At 59.1% G+C, this 23,088-nt stretch overlaps 2 protein-coding genes across 2 annotated transcripts in view; both read right to left on the reverse strand.

Moving 5' to 3' along the window:
* Nucleotides 1-29: 29 nt before the first annotated feature.
* On the reverse strand, nucleotides 30-9,144 carry HHATL (hedgehog acyltransferase like). The gene is made up of 12 exons (XM_036333303.1): nucleotides 8,897-9,144; nucleotides 7,087-7,205; nucleotides 6,650-6,717; nucleotides 6,041-6,154; nucleotides 5,712-5,906; nucleotides 5,134-5,343; nucleotides 4,573-4,744; nucleotides 3,952-4,096; nucleotides 3,814-3,849; nucleotides 833-1,034; nucleotides 373-514; nucleotides 30-250 (listed from the first exon to the last, which is right to left on the reverse strand). Exons 2-12 carry the CDS (start codon nucleotides 7,190-7,192, stop codon nucleotides 126-128), a joined length of 1,515 nt encoding a protein of 504 aa, XP_036189196.1. The 5' UTR covers nucleotides 7,193-7,205; nucleotides 8,897-9,144; the 3' UTR covers nucleotides 30-125.
* Nucleotides 9,145-14,109: 4,965 nt separating this feature from the next.
* The window catches only part of CCDC13 (coiled-coil domain containing 13), a 30,821-nt gene continuing 21,842 nt past the window's right edge, over nucleotides 14,110-23,088 (reverse strand). The window contains exons 13-16 of the mRNA XM_036333304.1: nucleotides 22,310-22,432; nucleotides 17,430-17,581; nucleotides 14,934-15,048; nucleotides 14,110-14,388 (exon numbers count right to left, since the gene is read on the reverse strand). Of these exons, the coding sequence (XP_036189197.1) occupies nucleotides 14,229-14,388; nucleotides 14,934-15,048; nucleotides 17,430-17,581; nucleotides 22,310-22,432 (550 nt within the window). The 3' untranslated portion in view covers nucleotides 14,110-14,228. The remainder of the gene's footprint in view (nucleotides 14,389-14,933; nucleotides 15,049-17,429; nucleotides 17,582-22,309; nucleotides 22,433-23,088) is intronic.

Raw genomic sequence — 23,088 nt, forward strand, 5'->3', positions numbered from 1 at the left:
GGGGGGGGGAAGGGAGGGGCCAGCCAAACTGTGATAGAAAAGTCTTTTATTCTCTTGGTCAGGCCTCATCTGGCCTGGCCTGGGCCCAGGAATGGCTGAGCTGAGCCGTCCCTCCCCCCTCCCTCCTACTCCGGCTTCAACTTGTCCTGATTCTGCTCCTCCTCTAGCGCCAGGGTTCGCTCTCGCTCCTTCACCAGCTGAACACCACAGTAGGTGACAAACAGGACGGCCAGTGTGGTCTGGGGAAACCCTGTCGGGGGAAGAGGTCCTGGGTGACTCTTCTCAGTCATGCCCCTCCCACTCGACCCGCCCTGGGGCATTGCGGTGAGGGGGGTGGGGGCATTGCAGAAGGTCACGTTCTGTATCCCTCACCTGAGAGTAGCAGGCGCCGGGCGACCAGCTCTGTGAACTCCAGGCTGTTCAGGCTTACAAGGTTGTACATGATGATAGCCCAGAAGTTTATGGCCCCAAAGATACCCCGGACCCTGCGAGACATCTGCTCCGACAGAGAGGCCTGCGCGGTGCAGGAAAGCATTGTCAGTGTGGCAAGAGGCCCAGAGGGAAGAGGTCATGGTCACGGAGGCCCTGGGATATGCCCGGGCCTGAGAGTCCCAGGCCAGCTCTCTCTCATTGTTAAAGATGAGGGCTTGACCAACATAGCCAGCCCTGGGGGTCCCACACCACGCAGAAGGCAGGGAGGGCCAGATACCCCCAGGTGAGCCATTGTCCTGACAACCAGGAGGGCGGTGGTGAGAAAGTTCTGGACTGGGGACCAAGTGCGGCTGGGAGCCTTCCGAGAGCAGCAGCCCCCAGCCAGCCCCTCCCTGCTCACCTCAATGTGTGCCAAGGGCTCCCTCTCTGCCAGCTTCTGCACCCAGAGCTCAAAGTTGAGGCCAAAGCAGTTTAGGAGTGACCACAGGTAGACAATATCACAAGGCCCAAGCCACAGAGTGGTGACGGCAAATGTGGCCACGGAGGCCGCCAGCTCGGGGATCACCTCAGAGTGCTCCCCGCCAATGTGGTCGTACACGTACCTGTGAGAAAAGGCAGGTAGGAGGCGGGCAAAGGGTACCCAGCAGGGACAGCACATGCAACATTCCTGACCTCCGGTGGCTTCTCTTCGTGGACCCAACTTTGGAAGGTGGAGGGCTCAGTCCAGGACTCCAGAGCTCCTCCAGCCGTGCTCACTCAGTCCCCACATGGCCGCATCCAAGCCCAAGGCTCTGAACACTAACCAGGGTCTTTAGTCCAGTCTCCCTCCGAACCCCCCTGTCCCATGGTTGCCAGACTCCTCACTTGAAGGACAGGTTCCCCATCCCTGCCCAAACCCACTGCATCCCCACCTCAGTTCATGACACCACCATCCACTCAGTGGTAGGCTGGGAGCCTTCGTGCCTTCCTGGATACTCAATTCCCACCTCCACCCACATCCGTGCCTGCAAGTGGTCTCCACTCAGCCCTGGCCACTGCTCACCACTTCCACTACCACCAGCCTAGTCCGGGCCATCTCCTCCCACAGAGACTAAGGCACGTCTCTAGGTCGTCTCCCTGCTTCTGCAATCACCCCCTGCCCTCACAGCAGCGAGAGGCATCGTTTAAGAGTGTGGCTTGGGTCACCTCACTTCCACAATCAAACCTTTGCCCCCATTACGATTAGAATAAATTCATCCTCCTTACTGTGGCTAGAAGATCCCGTGTCCGCCTTCTCACCTCGTCACCACCATTCTTGCCCTCGTGAACTCTGCTCTGGCTTCATTGGCCTTCCTGTCCCTCAGACACAGCTAGTTCCTGCGTTAAGGCTTTTGCACCCGTTGCCCCCCTGTCTCGAATGATCTTCCCCACATTCCCTGATCTCTCAAATCTCAGTTCAAATATCATCTCACAGAGGTCTGCCCAGATCCGGCGGCCAGTTTTCATCCCACTATACTGTGTGTAGTCTTCCATAATGCCTACCACTCTCTAAATTTGTGTGTGTGTGTGTTTACCTGCTTATGGTCTGTTTCACCCCACTAGACTGTAAGCTCCATGAGTTTGGGGTCTTTGCCATGCTCACTGCTGTATCCCCAATGCCTAGAACAGTGCCTGGCACATAGCAGGTGCTTAATAAGTACTTGTTAAATAAATTCAGTAGACAGCCCATTGAGTAACATCCTTGACCTCCTCATTTCCAATGGTTTCTTTTCCAGTCCGCCTCAGCCACCCACTCCCATGGCCACACCCCAACTTTGTCACCACTTGAAATTTCACTCATTCCTAATTCCCATTCTTCCCCCAGTCCCTCCTGGCCTGGCCTCCCAGCTCTGTTCTCCAATCTCATTGGCACCCACCCTTCCTCATCTTCCTTAACAGGCTTATATTCAGTGAGTCATCATCATAAGTAACCTAAAACCCCTTATTCCTCTCCTCAGCCACCTGGGAGAGCCCAATCACCCCCTTTCTCCTCACCAGCACCCAAGAAGCTAAGCGCTGATGGGGGAAATCTCACACCTTCACACATTAGAGTCTATAAAACCACTGTCTCCAACCTCACCAGAGCTCTCCATGCCAAGTTTTCTCTAGTCGGCTTCTCCCATGCTCTGCAGTGGATACGCCACCCTTACCTCCCTTGTCAAGGGGAGTGGGTGTGGGGGGATCTAGGAAGACACACAGATGCCACCTCCCTCCATGCCCCCATCCTGCCTCTCAGCTGGTGACCTCGCCTCCTACTCCATGGAGAAAACCAAAGCCTTCAGGTGGGATCCCTCACCTTCGACATGAACCTGCTATCCTTCGGCAGCACACTGGCCTCCCGTGACCTGAAGCCAGGCCTCTGCTGGTCCCGTCTCCTTCTCCCTCCTCAGGGACCTCACTCCACCAACCAGTCCTCTGTCCTGCATCACCCACTCCTTCCTCTCTAAGCAGTCATCCCTCCAGCACCCAGGCATGTTCCACTATTTCTTGTCTTTAAAACCCCCACATCTTCGCCAGTCACTCCTCTGTCTTCCCCTTCAGTGCCAGGCTTCTTCCCGGAGTGGTCCATGCATGAATTCTCCTATAGTTCCTCAGTTTTTTCTCACACCTCACCTGCCCCAGCCTCTCCCGTGAAAGGCTGAATCCTCCATGCCCCCCCACACTAACGCTCAGTGTCTAGCTTCCGGGACCCCAGCAGCACCTGGCCCAGTTGCACCCACCTTGCCTGGGTGGTCTTCTCTGAGTTCTAGGATGTCACCTGGCCTTGGCTTTTCTCCTGTTCCACTGACCACTCCTTTCAGCCTCTTCCACATGCTCTTACTTCTCCCCCAACCAGAATTCTTCCCCGCCCCATCTCGGCCAACCCTGCTTTACCCTTCTCACTCTATTCTCTCTCCTCGGGACACCCAAGGCCGAAAGACCACCCACACCCATAATGCTCAGAGTTCCATCCACCCTCCAGGCTTCTCTGAACCACCTCCCTGAACTTCCACAGACGTGTCTCCCAGAATCCAACCAGACATCTCTCCATTGGAACCCTCCATCCTCCCAGGCTGTAGACATGAATCTGGGAATCGTCTCCCTCACTTTCCTGATATCTGCAATTGATGGCCAAGTCCTGCCCCGGCTTCCTGTTGTGTGTCTCTACTCCGGCTGTTTCTCTCACCTCCCGGGCCCCACCCAACAACAAACCTCTGTGTCTTTGACCTAGACTTCTACTGCAATTTCCTCCCTGTCCTCCTTGCTTCCTCTGGGCCAGGGGTGAGCTTTTCAAACATGGACCAGTCTCTGTACTGCCTGCTCAAACCCCTGGCACGATGACTGTGACCATACCCCACCCCACCCCACCCCACCCCGACTCACTTGCAAAGCCAGTCATTGATGCCACGGTCAAAGTGCCTGTGGGAAGAGGGCAGTTGGGTGTGAATCACGTAGGGGAAGAGGTTCAGGGAAGAGGGGAACCCAAGGGCGTGCCCCCAGATGCCCGCTGCCCACACTCACGTTTCCGCAAAGATGTAGAGCGCTGTGATACACTTGGGAGGCTGGGGCGGGTCCAAGTGGTCGAGACGCGCCACCGTGTTGACTACGCCGAACAGGACAGCGGCCTTCACCCAGTCATACACCAGGTTTGAGTAGGCGAGGGCAGCTGGGAACAGCATGTTGTCACGGCCTGGCGGGTGTCGCACCTGTCTCCCCACACCCCCACCCCACCCCCACCCCCAGACACCCAAATCTAGAGGGAATCACTGAGTCTGGCCTTCTGCTTCTGACAATCTCCAGGTCTGGGGGAAGGTCCTGCTGCCCAGATTGCTCCATGGGCACCCTGCTCCCCACCTCCTGGATCCTGGCCACCCCAGGGAGACCCCATCCCATTGTGGAGATCAGCCCGAGGCCCCAGTGAGGTGGAAAGGGCTCTGTCCCATACCAGTCTGGCTTCACAGGACAAAGAGAACAAGTCCCACACATGTCAAGGAATAAGTTCCTGCTCCCACACCCTCAGATAGGTGCTGTGCCCTTAGGGTGTAAGCTTCCCCAGCGGTGACACCATAGGAATACAGGTCTATCTTTGGGGGGGGGGGTAGCCCAGACCCCACCCCTGTTCTGGGTCCCTCGCGCACCCACCGAGGGCGCTGTCCGGCAGGCGGCTGGCGAACTTGAGGTCGCTGGGGATGGTGAGGATGTAGAAGAAGTGAAAGAAGATGTCCACGGCTATGATGGCCGCCACGCTGAGGCCCGCCTGGGCCTGGATGTGCCACAGCTCACCCTCACGCCTTACCGGCTCCACCTGGCTCACCTGGGGGATGTCCAGGATGTGAATGGGAGTGACATCCTGGAACTGACTTCCTGGGGATCTGAGGGTGAGGGAGACTTGCCTCCATCCTGGCAGCCTGGCCTGAGGGTGGGAACACCCAAGGAGGGGGCACAGCCGGCTAGGGGAGACCCAGTCCTGTCTTGGGAATCCCATTTGAGTAGGAGGAGAGTCCTGTCTGGGAGGAGACACATCTCCATCTTGTGATCCTTGGGGGGAGGAGCGGGGGAAGGTGGCCCAGTCCTGGGGTCTGAGGAAGGCCGTCATGCCTGAGGAGGGGACACAGCCCACCCCGGGAGTCCTATCAGAGACGGGAACCCCTGGCTGAAGAGGGACAGTCAGCTCAGCTCTGAGAGCCCCAGGGTGCCCCTCACCTGGGCATGGAAGCGATCGAAGGTCATGATGGGCCCGAAGAAGAAGAACGGCAGGTAGAAGTTGTACTTGAGCAGGTCAGCCAGGGAGTAGCGGCGATCAGGGTGGGCGCAGCTCTCTAGTGCAAAGCTGGTGCAGCGCAGCACCGTGAAGCCGCTGCCCCCCTGGAACAGCACCTCTTGAAGATCAAAAGTGCCTGTTACAAACCCGTTCTGGATGGGAGAGAGCAGGCCGCCAGCTCACCAGGTGCCCCTTATCTCTGGGAAGCCCGCCCAGCTTCCCCAGGGGCCCAGCCTGGTCCCGTCCCTTCCTCTCTCCAGACCCAGTCAACGTTGGCCATTCAGGCCCCATTCATGGTAAGTCAGGGCTGGGGCGGGGCGGAGGATGAGCTGGACGCGTCCCTGCTTTGGGGGAGGGGACCACCTTGTAGGCCAGGCATCCTCCCTGGGAAAAGGCTGGGAGACCGCCGGGAAAGTGAAGGGAAGGCTTAGGGAGGTTGGGGGGAAGGGCTTTGGATGGGGTGGGAGAGGTTTGAGGTCCTATCCCTGCACCCTCTATCCCTGTCCCGCCGTTCGCACACCTGCCAGGAGATGAGGGGGTCCAGCTTGAAGGAGGCCAGGCTGGCCATGCCGAGGCCAAGGCAGAGCCAGGGCTGACCCAGGAGTGAGGCCACATAGTGGCCGACACAGTGGCCCAGCAGCAGCAGCAGGTACCAAGGGCCCATCGTGCCCACCACGGCCAGGGCCCCGTACACAGCGTACATCCAGGCTCGGAGCTGTGGGCAGGGGGGGGAGGCTGCGTTTACCTGTCCAGACACATGCAGGTGGGACCCCGGCGTGGGTTCTCCACAGCCCCTGGAGCTGAGGAGGGGCTGGTGGGGGAGGCTGGGGTGGCTCAGGCCCTGCTCACCTGCGGGGCCACCATGGTGCAGAGTTTTGCAAACAGCACGTGTCCGGAGAGGGTGAAGAGGATGACGTTGCGGAAGGAGCTGAACCACATCACCCACTCGAAGTCAGCCACGTCCTGGGTGGGCCCGGGCAGGTTAAGGTGGGGCGGGGGCAGGATGGGCTGGCACTCGGGCTGCTCAGAGTCCCAGCACGTCCCAGCCCCCAGGTTCTTCTGACGCATGAGAGCAGAGCCATGGCTGGAGGCCCTGCCTTCCCCTCTGAGGGAAGCATCAGGCAGGGAGACAGAGAGGCGTGAGGAGTACCTTGTGGGCTGCTCTGCCCCTCAGAGCTCACCCTCTCCCCGGCCCATTGCCTGACGTGAAGCCATTATTGCCTTGTTCCTGGGAAGGATGGTGCTGGAGGCCCCTGCCAGGCACGTCTCGATTTACTCCCTGAATGAGCAGGGTCTGGGAAGGAGGGGCCAGTGGGGAAAGGGAAGGTGCTGGAGACCCTCCCCATTGGGAGCACCCTCAACATCTGGACAAGGGGAGCATCCGGACAGGTTTGGGGCCAGAGAGATGTGCCAGGGGCCAGGGACCCCAGCCAGGGACCTGGGTTGTGAAGGACCTACCATCTTCCGACCAATGTACTCCCAGCCGGGTCGCACAGACTCCCGGAAGGCCTTCCTTTGGGCCCCATCTGAGAACAGAGCGTGGCCTCAGGGGGCGGACCGCCCCGCCTTTCCCATGCCTGCCCTACGCGAGGCTGGCCCCCACCTTACACAGCCTGTGTCTCTCTCTGCCTGTTTCTCTTGGGGTCTCACTGTATGCCTGGGCCCAGGTCTCCCTAAGGGTCTGAGCGTCTCTCTCTCTGTGGCTCTGTGTCCAGGTCTCTGTCTGTGCTCCTGCGTCTGTGCCTCCCCGTCACTGTACCTGGCTCAGCCCTGACCCAGGGCCCAGAGACCACCTGGGTCTGGAGCCTCTGAGTTTCTGGCCTTGCTGGTTGGAACGCTGAGGCCCCCAGAGAGAGAGAAGGTCCCACCCCGCTGCCCAGGGGCCCAGCGGTTACCTTGTGAAGCCTCAAGGAGGCCCCGGCCCGCATAAGCCAGGGCCCCACTCAGCACCAGGGAGTACAGGCCCAGCTCCGCCGCCGGCAACGCTGTCTTGATGCCCATAGCCTGGAGGTGGCTGGGGAGACAGATTGGGTGAGGGCACCGCTGACCGTCAGTCCTGCCTCGCCCACCTTATGCTCCCCTGCTGAGGTGGTGAGGACCCCACTCTTGAGACTGCCCCTCTTGTCTCCTCCCATCATTCTCCCCTCCCCCATCCCCAACTCCTCCCGGGCCTCCCCTGATCCAAGCTCCTGTCTTTCCCATTGAAACTCTTGAAAGCATATTCTCCACCCTCAGCCTGCTTCCTCACCTTCACTTACTCCCATACCTGGCGGTGGGCTGGTCCCCACCCTCTGCTCATCCTGCTCCTGCCAGGCCTCAGGCGCCCCTCAAGTAGAGCAGCCCCCTCTGCATCACCTCAATCCTGTTTCTGGCCCTCAGGGTCCCCACCCCCTTCAGTAAGCCTCCCTCAGTCCTGACAAAGCGCCCCCCCCCCCCCGCCCTTTCTCTGACTTCCACACCCTCCTGATCCGCCTTTACTTTCCCTGGCCTCCCCAGGTCCAGCCCCAGCACCAAGCCTCCAGCCTCTCGCTGACCCCCCACACCCCCAATCAGCCCTTGAGCCCCAGCCTGCCATGTCCCTGGTCCCTGCCATGTCCCTGGTCCCTGCCTGTGTCCCTGGTCCCTGCTGTGTCTCTCAGTGTTCTGTGTATTCAGGCCCTGGATGCTGGCTGGAGGCTGTGCTATTTGAAGAGTTGCCCTGGGGTAGCGGGAGTGGGGCCAGACAGGCACCAGGGAGGGCACTGGCCGCTGTCCAAGGTGCTGACCGTATCAGGCTCAGGGAGAGCCTAGCCTAGCCACTCCCTTCTACCAGAGCCTGGTTTGTCCCCAGGAGCTCTGCTGGGCCATCCCTGGGACCTCAGCTAGCACCTATTCCTTCCCTATCCAGCTCCAGCCTGGCCCCGGACCTTCCCAAGGGCCCCATGGGTAACAGACTCAGGGCCCAAATTAAAAGGGAGAGGAGGGGGGCATGTACCGACACCCTCTCAAGGGGGGCCGGCCGAGCCAAGAGGTAGCAGGCATGGCTCTCTCCCAACCCAGGTGCCCGCCCAAGTCTCCCTCACCAAGTCTGATAACAGCTCTCCTAGGTCCCCAGCATCAGCATTCTCCCTGTTACAGATGGAGGGGCCATGGAACAGAGGCGCAGGGGCCTGTCAAGGTCATACAGCAAAATGGACAGGATCAGGGGTTCTCAGCGAGCCCCTCTGGGGTCACAGATAAAAGGACCATTGCTGCCTCTTCCCAAACCAGGGGGCTGCTGCGCCTGACTTCTGTGCGGCCAGCCGGCCTGAGGGCTGAGCCGCCTCCTCATGGGCCGGCGGGGGTAGGGAGGCCCCAAGGATCAGGTTAATGGAGCAGGAGCTTGAAACCGGAGCACGGTGAAGAGCCCGCGAAATAGCTTTGTCAGCTGCCTCCCACTCGCCACTTTCCAATTTTAGCTCCCCATGGCCGGTGCGGGTGTCCCCAGTGAGGCCTCTGTGAGCAGGGCCAGGGCTGGCTCCCGGCCTGGGACCTCTCCCAATTGACCCCCAGACCTGGGCCAGCTTGTGGACACAGAAGTCCCCCCCTGTCCCCTGGTCCTGTCGGCTTCCAGTACACCTGGGGCAAGAGCCCACTTTGGGACCTGAGGTCTAAGATGAGGAGCCTGGGGAGGGCTCTGAAGGTCTCAAGGATCCCAGAGTAGCTGCATCCCCGGCTGGCACTGACCTTGAGGAGGCTGTGAGGGACCCTGGCACACTGCCCACCTCGGGGCTCCGGGGTCCTGCGTCCAAGCGTTTGTCCGTCCGACCAGGTGGGCTCTGGGGCCACGGTGGGGTGTGTCCAGCCCTGGGGTCCCCACCTCCTCGAGGCTGTGAGCGGTGAGTGGTGACAGCAGGAGCAGGGGGAGGAAGAGGGCAGGGAGGAGGTGGCCTGCCTGGAGCGGAGCTGAGCGGAGTGGAGCTGAGCCGAGTGCTGCAGAGCTGCTGGCCACAGGGAGCCGCAGGGAGGATCTCAGTGGGGGTGGGGGTGAGGGTGGAGGTGGGGGTGGGGGTGGGGTGGAAGGGGTGGCCACTGTCTCAGAAAGGGACACCTGGGCCTCACTTTAACCTGCCTCCCTGGCCCATAGAGTCTGTGCCTCCTGTCACTGCTAGCCAGAACTCCCCTCTTCCAGGAAGCCTTCCAGGTGTCCCTTGCTGGTCTCTCTAGGCCTGAGATCCCTGCAGCCACCACACACACACACACACACACACACACACACACACACACTTGCATGATCAGTTCCAAGAACTCCAGCCTGCACCTTTACAAGTGAACTCCCATGGGCTGACCCAGGGCAGACCTTCTAGCCCAGCTGTGGGCAAACTACGGCCCGCGGGCCAGATCCGGCCCATTTGAAATGAATAAAACTATTGAAAAAAAAGACCGTACCCTTTTATGTAATGATGTTTACTTTAAATTTATATTAGTTCACACAAACACTCCATCCATGCTTTTGTTCCGGCCCTCCGGTCCAGTTTAAGAACCCACTGTGGCCCTCGAGTCAAAAAGTTTGCCCACCCCTGTTCTAGCCCCTGCCCTAGGCCATGCCATCATGCTGAGAGTCCTGGCCGGCTGGGCATCAGGCCCGGGGGAGGACTGACTTGCCCAGTGGGATTGGAACTGACACGAGACATGTGGCTGTGGGACCCTCTGTGCTCCAGCCCTGTCCCATGGGGTGCTGCCCAGGTGAGGGGTGCTAGCAGGGTCACTCGGCCAGGCTTGAGGGGGTACATGGAGTGACTGGCATCCTCTCCATGGCAGGGTGGAGGCAGCCAGCCATGTCCCTGACCAACTGGGGCTCCTCTGGGGGAGGTGGGCAGGGCCTCACTCTGGGACGGCGCAACCAAGTCCTCAGCCCAGCTTCTCTGATGGGGCCACCCTGAGCTGCCCCTCGCTGGTGTGACCACTTCTCTGAGCCTCAGATCCTCACCGAAAAATGGGCAGACTTCCGGCCCTAACCAGATTGCCTTCCTGAGGGGCTTGACAACTCACTCCACGGCCAGGGCTCGGCTCACCGAATTGCTCACAAAGAGAAGCCGAAACGCTCTCACTGGAGAGGCCCAGGGAGGCAGGACTCACACACGGCAGATGTTCACCGGGGGACCCCTCACGGCGGGGTCTCCAGGGAGCTCGGCATGGAGGGCTAGGGAGGCCCTTGGACCTGGGGCTGGATGGCCCGGCTGCACCCTGTGTGTGAGAGTGGCTGGTGTGGCCAGTCCACAGAACGAGGGGCAGGAACCCGATTAGGGTGAGACCAGCACAAGGATCTGGGGTCACAAGTGGAAAGATGTGGTGGGCAGAGTCCCTTTTCAGCTCTTTGGGCGTTTTTGTTGTTGTTCAAAGTAAAAATGTGAGGAAAGCTCGTGTGTGTGTGTGTGTAAACTTGTTTTGTGTTGGTTGTGTGGGGGGGTGGTGTGTGTGTGTGTTGCATTGTGTGGAGAGGGGGTGGGCAGGCAGGGACTTCCTTGTGGCGGTGGGCTGGCTGAGACGGGGAGGAGGCAGAGAGGCTGGGTCTACCAGGGGTGGGCAAACTTTTTGACTCGAGGGCCACAATGGGTTCTTAAACTGGACCGGAGGGCCGGAACAAAAGCATGGATGGAGTGTTTGTGTGAACTAATATAAATTCAAAGTAAACATCATTACATAAAAGGGTACGGTCTTTTTTTTTTTGGTTTATTCATTTCAAACGGGCCGGATCCTTCTGCTGCTGCAGGGCCTTCAGGTCACGACCCACAGGTTGAGAACCGCTGGTCTAGACCCTGGATGTGGGGCCCAGAGGAGGGACCCAGGGCCCATGGAATGTGTTTGGGGCTTGAATCAGCCTGAGCGCCCCGCAGTCTTGTCTAGCTCAGCTGTGGTGCTGCAGAGGCCCCCACGGGGACAGTGGCCAAGCCACACCCATGGCTCCACCAGGTCTCACCTGTCAGTGTGGGAACCTGAGCGCCCAGGTCGGTGGCGGCACCTGACTGGGGTGCAGCCAGGGAGGAGCCTCACGTGAGGCCTCTTTGATTGCCCTGCCCCTCCCCCTACCACCAAGTGGCTCTGTGCAGGGTGTTCTCATCTGTGAAAGGCAAGTCCAGCCCACCTGCGGCCCACTTGCCTGAGGGCTGGGAGCGGCCTCCTCAGGGCCCAGGGACAGGTGGCTCTGCTCAGGAGGGGCCCTGGGATTCACCTGGACGGTCCAGGCTGCCCCCTCCCCCACCTGGGGTAGACCCCTCAGGGCCCCAGTCCTGGGCCCCTTTGACAACCCCTCCTTCCCTTAAGAATCCTGCTCCCAGGCTCCCCTGGGCCTCTCCCTCCCACCCTCCCCCACTCACACCTCAGGGAGCTCTGGACAGCCCCCCCCCCCCGCCCCCGCCCCCCGCCAGAGCTGGGCCATGAGCCCGGGAGCCTCAGCAGGGAAGGTGGAGGCTCTGCAGTGCCACCTTCTGTCTGTCCTCCCACCCCCACCCGGGCCCCCCCGTGTCCCTCTGACTGTGCCAGGAGCTCCCTGAGAGCAGGAGGGAGTCTGATCGCCCAGGGGCTGGCATGCCATCACCACTCACTGATGGCCGACCGTCTCCGTGGATGGGGGACTGGGACTTCTTGGAGCTCAGGGGCTGAGTCTGCCTCACCTGGACCCTGTGCCCGGGGCAGAGCTGTTTGTTTTGTTGAACTGATGGAGGCACCGTGAAGGCACGCATTTATTGAGCACTTACTGTGTGCCAGATGCTCCCCTAGCACTTGGACACTTTTAAACTCAGTGACTCCTGGAGAGAGAATCTGATGGGAATGGAGGGGACCTGGATTAACCAAGCTGGGTGCTGACGGGAGGTGCCAGCAGACGCCACGGGGACCCCTGGCCCACAGCTCCCCAGCTAAGCTCTCAAGGTTGCCCGTAGAACCTGTCAGTGAACCAGTGGTCATTCTGCCCACCTCTGGCCTAAGCAAGGACTGAATGCCCGGCTGAGCTCTGCAAGGTGCCAGCTAATCAGTTTACCCCCAAATGTGCAAACTAGATTTACTATGCCTGATGGCACTCCCCCCCCCCCCGCCCCCCTTCTCTCTTATGTACATTGTCTCTGTAGACCAACATCAACCCGTGGTTACATGTCCCTTGTACAGAAGTAAACAGCAAGCTAATAACCAGCAAATGTCTCTGTTATTCTTTGACACCTACCGCAGCCCTAGGGGGAGGATTCTATTATCCTCCCCGTTTTAAGGACAAGGATATGCAGGCTCAGGGAGGTTAAGTCACCTGCCCAAGGCCACACAGTTGGGGAGTGAGGAGAGAGACCTGCCCCACACCCCCACCTGTTCAGACCCTGTGGCCAGATGCCCCTTCCTCTCTCAGACCCAGCCCTGAGCCAGGAAGGGTAGCAAAACCACCCTGGCATGGTCAGTGCATGAGCCATGCCACGCTACACTCCCTGAGTTGACCGCCCCTTGATGCGTCCATCCCTGAGGAAGGCTGGCCCTACGCCTGCTTCTCCCTCCCAGAGGCTCCACCGAGGGCCAGAGCCTGCACCCCACATGCTCCGATCACCCTCTGGGCTCCCCTTCGCCTGCAGCTGAAGGTCCCAGCTACTCGGCCTGGTGTTCGGACTCTGCCTTTGGTCCACTCCTCATGTCACACATTCTCCTCCTGGCACAGGCCCTCTCTCGCTCTGTCCGGCCATCGGAATTGCCCTTCATCCCGACGGCCTTCATTAGCCCTTGCTGGGGACCTCTAGGCCCGTGTCACCCCTGCAGGGTCGGCTCCCTGACTGAGGGTTCAGCACGGAGTCCCTCCACAGCCATGTCCCTGAGGAAGGTCCTGAGCAAACGGGGTCCCAAGAGCCCCACGTGGCTTCCCCTGGCGGGAGGGGGGAAGGGGGGCGGCGGAGTTCACAGTCTGTGCTCCCGAGTTTGTGAGCCACTGCACACATGACACAGGGACTGGTCTTGGTGTGTGGGAGCATGCGTCTACACCCACACACACACCCATGTGCAACAGGCCTGTGTGGAGGGGCCTGCGTGTGCAGCCAGCCCCGTCTGGGTGTGCGTGTATACACCTGCGATTGGTGCTCCCGTCTGGGAATGTGTGTGTGTCCGCATCTGTGTGTGGGCCTGCGTGTGCCCAGGTGTGGCCAGGCTGTCTCTCCTGCTGCGGGCTCCCTGCTGTGGTGAGGAAGGGGCCCCGTGCCTTCAGCGGGACTCCTGCCCATGCTCCAGCGCAGCCCCACCACTGCCCTCCGCCGCCAGCAGCCACTGGAAGCAAAGAGAGGTGCCTCTCGGAGCGGCTGGCCGGGGTGGGCCTGCCCAGCAGCGGGGCAGGCATGCGGGGCCTGCTGCACAGAGGACCCTGCTTTCGGAGGCAGGCAGGCCAGCGTTCAATACCAGCTCAGCTTCCTTCCGCAAGCCTCAGTTTCCCCAAGTGTAACATAGAGTAACAGCCCCTGGGTTCCGAGAGGACTAGATGGGCTCAGGTTTCCACAGTAGATGCTCACTCACTGGGAGCTGCAGCGATTACGAACAAAATCATTATTACTACAAGTCCGAGGGTCTGCCTCTCAGGAAGAGCCCTGAGGGGCGGGCCGACAAGGTGGCTGAGAGCATCGTGCTCCCACATCGGCAGAGGGTGGGGATGGCCACAGGTGGGGTCATGGGGGGTGGGGGTATAGGGATGCCCTGGTGAGGGGTGGGGTGAGGTGGGGGCCTGGGGGATGCGCCCAGCCTGGAGCGCCAGGGCTCTTTTGTGCATATGAAGTCACGTGGGCAGGCAGGGGCTCCTGCTGGGCCCCAGGACAAGGGCAATGAGCACCCGTCTGAGACGACATCTGTCCACCCCCAGCTTGTCCCAGAGCGTCGCTGAGCTGAGCAGGCTGCTGGGCCTCTCCCTGCGGCAGCCATGCCTGCCGGGGCTCTGCCCAGGGCTCCGCTGGGGCCTCTACCTTGCCCTCCTGGCCTGATACGTTGGCTCTGTCACCTCGGGGAGCCTCTCCCAGGAGCAGGGCTGAGCTGGCGGCCCCATCCGGCCGGAGTGACACTGGCCGCCGTCCTAGCGCTTGTCCTCCTTCTGCTGCCGCAGGGCCTTCAGGAAGACCCCTTTCACCTGGCCCAGGGTCTCGTGGTACATTCGGAAGTCCTCCTCCTTCCCCCGCAGGGCCCCGTCCAGGGCAACCTTCAGCATCTCGTTCTCCTCGGCCTGGATGGCCAGCCTGGACCACGCGGAGAGAGGGCTCAGTGAGGCCCGCCCTGGAGCACGTGCGTGCGTGCGCACGGAAGGCCCTGGGATGGGACTATCAGCACCGCCGCCCTTCAGGCGCAGCCTCCCTCTGACCCGGGGTGGGGGGGGAGGGGTAGGGAGGAGGGGGACACACCATGTAGGATTCCTCTCTGGGCCTGGCACCAGGTCGCCTCCCAAAAGGTTGGCTGCCTCAAGGATGGGACTCATTTGTCGAGGTTCCCCTCCTTCCTTCCCCATCACTGCATTTGACCTTGCAAGGCTTAACCGAGTGAGCAAAGTGGGTTTGGCAGCCCAGGCGTAATGAAATTTCTCTTGAGACTTTGGGGTTATCAGGGTCACGGCTGAGTCTCTCCACCTCCTGATGGCCAGTCGCTGAATTACAGGCCTACAACCCATGGCTCGGCAGGGCCAGCCTTCTGGACGAGCAGAGGTCCAAGGGGAGGGACCTGATCCTTCTGCCCATCGAATCACCTCCACCCAGACCGTGCCACCCTCCGGGAGACAGGGCAAGGGCACCTGGTGGTAATCTCCTCCATCTGGGACTCCACGGGCATGCTGGAGGGCTGGGTCAGAGACCGGTCCTTCTTCTCTCTCACATTTGGGTTGTGCCTGGTGGTAGAGGCGGGCAGACCTGTGGGGCGGCAGCATCCGCTATCCATGATGAGGCCTTGGCCCCGTGTTAACACTCTCCTTCTCCACCCCCGACTGTCCGCTTCCTGCTTTTCCGCTTGTTGAAACATTAGAATTCCTTCAAGGTGCCGGCAAGGCCTGCCTCCCCCGGGAAGCCCTCCCTGATACCTGAGCTGCATCCCCCTGGACACTGGCTATGGCCTCTGCTCTAGCCCTGACTTTGTACCAAGGTGGTTCCTCTAGTTTCTCTGTTCCTCTTTGCACTTTACAAGTTTCTGGAAGGCAGTGGGGCCTGAGGCCTGGCCTGCAGGCTGAGCCTGAGTCTAGGCAGTCACTTCATCTGATGCCCTCAGACCCCTGGGTCCCCAACTCTAGTGCCCATTCCGGCCAGCAGCTCCGTCCATACATACATACAGAGGGTCCGGGGTGGCTGGGCTCAGGGACCATGGCTGGGCTCAGAAAAAGAAATCAAAGCCCAGCTGGTGGGGAACTTGGGCACGATCAACAGCATCAGAAAACCTCTGTGCTGACAAGGCCCTCGGGCTGGACGGCCCTCGGGGTGATGGGGCTCAGGGGAAATCACCTGGCATCAGCAGACCTGGCTTTCACCCCCTGCTGTGTGGCCTCAGGGAAACCATCAACCTCTCTGAGCTGCTTTCCTCACCTGTAAAATGAGGACAACAGTTCTCTCGCCTCTAGTGAGGCCTGAGTGAATTCACACTTGCGGGTCAGACCACCTCCTCAGCACCCACGGCTTCCCTGACCTCACCTCCTATTCCCTCCCCTCACTTGCTCCAGCTTCACGGCCTCCTTGTGGTTCCTCTAAAAGGGGGACCTCCAGCCGAGCTCCCAGCGGGGTGCCTCTGCACTTGCTCTTCCCTCCAGTACCTGTGTGCCTCGTCCCCTCCCACTCCCACCATCTCTGCCGGCCGGCCGCCTCACAAAAAGCAGCTGCTCCCTCCAACACCTGCCCTTCCGCTGCCTCAAGCCACAGCACCTGCCTCCAGCTAACCTAGGTCCCAGCATGTCTTTCACCGGTTTATCTGTTTCTCGTCTACCCTCTTCACTGGACTGAACTGTCCTGAGCGGCCAAACCCCAGAATCGGGGCCCCTCCCTTTGCTGACTGGGGGCTGCCCTGCCCGTGCCACAGGCCAGCGGGTGGCAGCAGCCACAGGGGCACTTTCTGCCCGGCAGCTGCCCCTCACTGTCTGGCCAGGATCAAGGCAGTGTGTTTAGCCCTCCTAGGCCGGGGGCCGGGCTGCTCGGCGGGGGGGGAGCTTCAGTCCCAGAGACACCACGTCCTTGGGGACCTGGTCCTGAGGGCCCAGGGGGTCAGCAAGGCTGAGCGCCAGGGCCTTCCTCAGCCTGGGCCCTCAGCAGCAGCTGAAGGCCAGAGCCCTGGGCCCTGCTGGCCAGAGCAGCGAGAAGGGCACACTCCCCTCTGTGTCTCCGTCCCGATCCCGGCTGGGCTGGCACCAAAGGTCTGGGTGTCCTGGACTGGGGGGACGGAGGGCGAAGGACTGGGGTGTTGAGAGGCAGGGCAGTGGGGGTTGGGATGGGATGTCCGAGGGAGGCAGGCCCAGCCCTCCACACTGGACTCCTTCCCTGTGGGAGTCAGCCACCCCAGAAAGGCTTCTGGCTCTGGCATCCGGCACCCCCAGCTCGGTTCAGCCCCACGGGACGCTAACGCTGCTGCCCCTCGAGAAGCCCTGTGTTAGAGCCGTAGACCTTTTGGGTTAGGACAATAAACGCCCTCCACAGGCCGGTGTGGTCCTAGGGGAGGACCTGGCCAAGGCCATGAAAGCGGAAGTGACACAGCAACCTCAGGTTCGCTCCCTCCAAGGCGAGGAGCAGGCTGTCCCCTGCCCTTCTCCCCTCCGTGCTGCTGGTGGGAAGCGGAAGCCGCCACCTTAGACCATGAGAGGGAAGTGAGTGCGGGGATGGTGGGGCACATGACAGGAGCCCCCAGGCCTAGGAGAGGCCCTTTGCCCCGCTGACGACTGCTGGGGGCAGAACGGGTCCTCTGCTGGCCGGCCTGCTGCTCTGGCTCCCAGCCGGCCAGCTCTGCCGCCCGCCGACGTCAGCTCGGGACAGAGGGCTGAGGGGTGGGGTGGTGGCTGAGGACATCCAGCCAGGGCACTGCCACCTTCCGCTAAGGGCTCACAGGTGAGCCGGGCCAGGGCCGCCTGGGACGAAGGCACTCTGGGGCTCCTGGGTCTGCCTGGGAGGCCGGGGGAAGAGGAGAGGGGCAGCAGGGACGGGCAGAGCCCACCCTGATGGAGCCTCTGCTTCCCACATTCTCCTCGACGGGCTGCTGACCGGCTCCTCCACTGGGCGCCAGGCTTCCCCGCCCCGGCCCTGGGCCCCTGGTCCAGCCCTACCTGTTTTGCTCCTGGAGGCTGATCTCTGAGAGGCCGTCCTCCTGGGCTCCAGGTGCATCCTCCCCAGGTGCTGCTCCAGCACCACGCTGCGCTGCCGCTCCTCCTGCAGCCTCCGCTGGGCCTCCAGAAGCCGGCCGTCCCTCTCCTCCACCCTGGGGGCGAGACGAGGGGCTGCCGCACTCCCTGGCTCCCAGGGAGGTGGGCACATCTGACACGGGTGATGGTGGGACGGGCTGTTCTTTCCTTTCGATGCAGTTAACACGGGCACGTGCGTTTAAAATCCCTATCGTTCCCTCCGAGGCCGGAAAGGGGAAAATCTGCACCCTGCTCACTCCCAATGCCTGCTCGCCAGAAGCAAGCACCTCGAACACGCCTGGCTGCTGCTTGGACTATTCACTGCCTTGTTTCCGCAGGTGCTTATGCTGCTATGTTTTATTTATTTTTTTATTTCTTTTGAGAGAGAGGAAAGGAGGGGAGGGAGGGAGAGATTTGCTGTTCCACTTGCTTATGCATTCACTGGTTGCTTCTTGTGATGAGCCCTGACCGGGGATTGAACCACAACCTTGGCGTATCAGGACGACCCTCTAACCCAGTGGTCGGCAAACTCATTAGTTGACAGAGCCAAATATCAACAGTACAACAACTGAAATCTCTTTTGAGAGCCAAATTTTTTAAACTTAAACTGTATAGGTAGGTACATTGTTATTAACTTAATTAGGGTACTCCTAAGCTGGCCTTTGCTAAAAACGTCCTCAATCTGATTGAGGTACACTCGCTGAGGTCGGCCCCTGCCAACTCTCCCTTCCACACTCGTCTTGTGTACTTGTTTCGTCTATCTCCTTTCGTTCATCTTCTCTCTATGTCTAAACCATCTCAACATACCTTTCTCAGTCCTCGACACTACATCTTCTTTCACTCCACAAGTTTCCCTAAAATTAACTTAATAAACTTTACTTAAAGTTTTAAGTCAACTTCGCACTGTACGTGCGCGCCCGCACGTGGTATTTTGTGGAAGAGCCACGCTCAAGGGGCCAAAGAGCCCCATGTGGCTTGCGAGCCGCCGTTTGCCGACCACGGCTCTAACCAGCTGAGTTACCCAGCCAGGGATATGCCTCTCCTTTTAAGGTTTAAATGGAATCGTCTGACTTCCTGCTGTGCAACATGAGAATTTCGTTTTACTTCGATCCCCTCCTCTTAGGACCAAGCGTCACCCCTCCACCTCCCAAGTCCTGGCTGAGTTAATATGAGGTGGTGTATCGGGTTCCTGTTGCTGCTGTAACAAATGGTCGCAAACGTAAACAGCGTGACGTGACACGAGTTTATTATCTCAGTTCTGTGAGCCTGAGGGTTCGGCAGGTTCTGTGGGTGTCTCTGCTCCAGGTTCCACAAGCCAGAACCAAGGTGCTGGCGGACCTGGGCTGGTCCCTGGAGGTTCTGGGGGAGCATCCGCTTCCCGGTGCACTCGGGTGGTTGGAAGAAGTCAGATCCAATGGATGGACTGAGCTCCCGGCTCCTGCTGGTTGCTGGCTGGGTCATTGTCTTTTAGAGGCCACCTGGGCCCTTCCCTCTTCTAAGCCGGCCGGATACGCTCACCACGCCCCAAGTCTCTGGGGCTTCTGCTGCGGCTCTCTGGCTCTCCGACAGACCCGGGTGCTGCAATCTCTCTGCTTTTAAGGGCTCAAGTGATTACACGGGGCCCACCTGGTAATCCAAGATAATGTTCCTACGTTGGGATCCATAACAATAATTACTTTTGCAAAGTCCCTTTGGCCCCAGAGGGGGACCCAATCCGGTCCACCCCAGGGGGTTGCATTAGAAATGTCATGGTTACATTTCCTTTCTTAATTGTTGCTTCTCTTGGGTTGAGTGATTGCCTTCTGTTTATTGTCATTTACGGCTATTATTATTGGTCTCTTCTATAACAATAATGGATTCGTGGACCTGGAAGGTTATTTCTATTTGGTTATTTCTCACGAAGGACTTGTTTGACCTCCCTGGGGCTGGGGGTAAGTCGTTCCTGTGGCCAGGTGGGGCACTGGCGACTTTGGTGACACTCAAGGCTCAGCGGGAAGGCCGGGACTCCCTGAGACTGAGGCAGGCAAAGGTTACAGACACACGTGCCGATCAGAGTGGCTGCCGGGAAATTCTCAGGGTTGGAGGAACTGGTCTTCGCACCCTTGGACGAGTCAAGAAGGAACTGAATGGTGACAATTTTGAAAAGTACAAACTACTAACACCACACAGCACACGAACACAGTATACAGGCCTCTTAACACAACTTGTTTGAGTATGTTCCTTGAAACTATTTGCAGAAGCAAAAAAACTCAAACCACCTGAAAGGTCCATGAACAGGGGAAAGAGAATAGTGGTCACTAACATATTCATACCAGGGAGTCCGATGGAAGCTGAGAGAGCTGTGCTGGTCGGCACCGTGGCTGCCAGCATAATGCTCATGTGTCGCTAAATGCACATGAATGAGCATCAGACGGCATTAAAAACTCCGCTCCTCGGTCACACTGGCCACACGTGGCTAATTGCTTCTTCTTTGATCAGTAGCTGAGTCGAGGCGGTTAGACTCCTGTTTGTCAATGGCTTTGGTCCTAGAAGCTCCCCAAGACCATGTGCACCAACCTCATGAAACCCCAGACATTGTTAAAGACCCGCCCTTTTTACTTTGTAATTGATTTTCATTCCATTACGAGCGTTTGACCAAATGGACCGAATGGCAATGGGAAGTGATGGCTACACCAAGTCATTAGTGAGTGAATGTTTTGATGTTAAAAATTTTGCTTTCACGAGGACTGTAACTGTTGGGATAGGGATAAAGAATACTCAGATGAGGAGGTCCCCCTATCCAGGAATGAATTTAATACAAATGATACAAGATCTCCATGAAGATCAATATCACACGTTATATACATAATACCGTATACATGATTTGCCATTATTTGTGGACATTTTAAATGTGCATATTCTTTGATTCAGAGATCCCACTATTAGAAGTTTATAACACGGATATACTCCCACAAACACGTAAAGATGTGCCTAGTGTGCGTCCGTCTTTTAATTAATTATATGTGTGTGTGCATCTACAGATACACATATGTACACATATACATGCATATTTTTGGATGTACAAAGAAAACATTTTGAAAGTTCTAACCGATCTTTTCTGTGAGGAGTGGGAAATTGGTGGGGGGTGGGAGTTGGAAAAGGAGTCTTTTTGCAATAAGTTGTATCTCTGTCACAGTAAAGCTTCCAATCTCAAAACCAGTGTGAGAGCAGAAGACGTGAACTTGGGCTCAGACAAGGCAGCGAGCTGCGAGCGAGTTGTCTGCGTAATTGTGGACTGAGGCAGTCTCCTCCTGCAAGCCAGGGAAGGGGTAAGGATGCCCGCAGTCTACCAGGGCCTCAGTGGGGGACAGAGCACCGAGCATGAGGAAATGGAAAACAAGGCCAGCACTTGTGTGTTCAGGAAACCCTAAACCAAGAAATTAGCATAAATGACCGAGCACAGACCACTGAAACCCCAAGAGCGCCACACAGACAAAAGCCGTTCCATGGAGGAGCACTTCCACGGCCTAAGAACCGCCGCAAGCCACTCCGCGTGGGGTGGCTTCTGCTGCGGAAACAGGTAACTGCGTCACCTTGGTTCACAAAACCCCCAACGCTCAGGTGCGACTCAAGGGAAATGGGAGAGAAAGCCTGAACGGGTGTATTCCTCCCGTTCCATTTCCACGACAGAGAAAGAATTACTGTCACTTTTCTCACAGACCTGAGCGTGTCTGGAAATCAGATCCTCCTCCCTGCGTACTGTAGGAAAAGACAACAACGAACGCTGATCACTTCCCGCCGCTAAGGTGGCGGCCATCCATTGACCACTTCCCAGCACCCCTCCCTCCTCTTTTTTTCTTTAACACACTGCCCCTCCTCCATCTGTGAGTACCTGGAGGCATTTCCAGTCAAGATGCCTGGCCCGCGTCCAGGGAGGGACACGAGAGTGATCTGGGCCAGCTAGAATTCCCCCTCAGAACCCACGGGCACTGGAACTGAAAGCCACCGGGCCTTCATGCCAGTGGCCCAGGGGGAGACCACCCAAGGTCCCTGCTACCAAGATTCTGGGACCTTCTCGAGCTTCTCTCCTGCTCGGTGCCTGGAGCCTGCCAGCACCCTCCTAGTGCCTGCCTTTCCCTCCGCTTAGCCGGAATCGGTTTCTATTGCCTGTCACCAAAGCGCCCTCACTGACATGTGATACGGCCTGTTAGGGTGGAAACTCGGTGATGTCCTTTATATTCTCGCTGTGGAGGGCACGGGGCTAGGCCATGTGTTGGCCAGGGCACCTGCGTTTCTTGCCAAAGGGTCACTTGAGTGAGGAGCACTGATTTATCTGAACGGAAACCTGTCAACAACCCCTTGGAGAAAACCATGCCTCCTGGTCCACTGCCTCGGGCCACCCGCTTCCCTGGCCTCCCCACAGAAGTCCCAGCTCCGAGCTCCCAGCTGCTCTCTTTCCCTTTGTAACTCCGGACACCAGTCTAGCCTCCGATGGCGCCGAAAGAGTGCCATACTCACCATAGACTTTAACCACTGGTGGTTGATGGACTGACTTCACTACTCCAGGGAGCCTCTCCCTGAGACCCCCACCTCAGGTCCACCTGCCTGCAATAACCTCAGGACAGGGCAAACTGGTGTGACGACAGGGCCCCAAGGGTGTGGGCACTGGGTGGGGACATGAGCTGTGTCAGGGAATGCCCCTGGCCAACACTGTGGGAGCCCAACTCCCCGGTCACGTGGACCCAGTCACAGACGACGCCTGGCCAGGCCGTGCACCCCCGACCCAGGTAGGCCCATGAAAGGGAGTCCCTGAGCCCAGAGGTTACCGTTTCTGCAGGACGGTGACGAACTCGGTGAGCCGGTTGCGTTCCACCTCGGTGGCCTGCCAGAGAGCCTTGAGCTCTGTCACCTGGGCCTGCCAGCCCTTGTGTTCTGGGGAGTCCAAGAACCTGGGGACCAGGACGAAGGCAGGATGAGGTCATTTGAGGGGTTACCTGAAGACACACTACGATGGTGGCGGAGAGTTGAAGGACGTTCAGGGGTCCTCAGAGATGGCCAGAGAGGAGGAAGCCACCCCAGTCCCCCTGACCCCCTGGTCTTCCACCCCTGGCTGCTCCTCAGCCACCATTCTTGGCCCTGCTGAAGTCTCCAGGCCTCACACCAGGGTAGCCGGCTCCACACCAGGCCCCACCAGGGCACCTCTGTTCATCCAACCCCTCATAGGGGCCTGGAATAAGTCTGGTGGCCACAGTAGTTGGCTTTTAGGGTCCTGGGGTGTTCTGGGTACCTGTGTGGCCAGGGGCATGGCCTCCCTGCCCAATGCCAGCCTGCCCCCGCCCTCTCGCAAATCTTGACCTGGTCCCAAGCCCAGCCCACTCTGCCAGAGCCCGGATAGGTGGCTTTGTGAACTGACCATTTTCTCCAGCCCTGATCCGGACCATCACTGCTTCCCTCCTTACCACTAGGCCTGCCTAGCAGCCCTCCCCAGTGGCCGGGGTCAGGACAGAAGGTAAGCTCTGCCTCACCCCAACCCCCCAGAGGCCACGTGGGAGTCCCAAGCTGCCCTCTGCTTTGCCTTCACCTTTCCCAGTGAGACCCTGGCGAC

This window comes from Myotis myotis, unplaced genomic scaffold (genome assembly GCF_014108235.1).
Source record: "Myotis myotis isolate mMyoMyo1 unplaced genomic scaffold, mMyoMyo1.p scaffold_m19_p_13, whole genome shotgun sequence".
Classification (NCBI taxonomy): domain Eukaryota; kingdom Metazoa; phylum Chordata; class Mammalia; order Chiroptera; family Vespertilionidae; genus Myotis; species Myotis myotis.

What these genes read in the sequence shown, in the direction of transcription:
- HHATL (XM_036333303.1), bottom strand. Translation starts at nt 7,192, where the DNA reads ATGGGCATCAAGACAGCGTTGCCGGCGGCGGAGCTGGGCCTGTACTCC. An exon ending in ACCCCCTCATCTCCTGGCAG is followed by an intron (nt 5,344 to 5,711) that starts GTGTGCGAACGG and finishes TCTCCCATCCAG; the next exon opens with AACGGGTTTGTAACAGGCAC. An exon ending in CCGGCGCCTGCTACTCTCAG is followed by an intron (nt 251 to 372) that starts GTGAGGGATACA and finishes TTCCCCCGACAG; the next exon opens with GGTTTCCCCAGACCACACTG.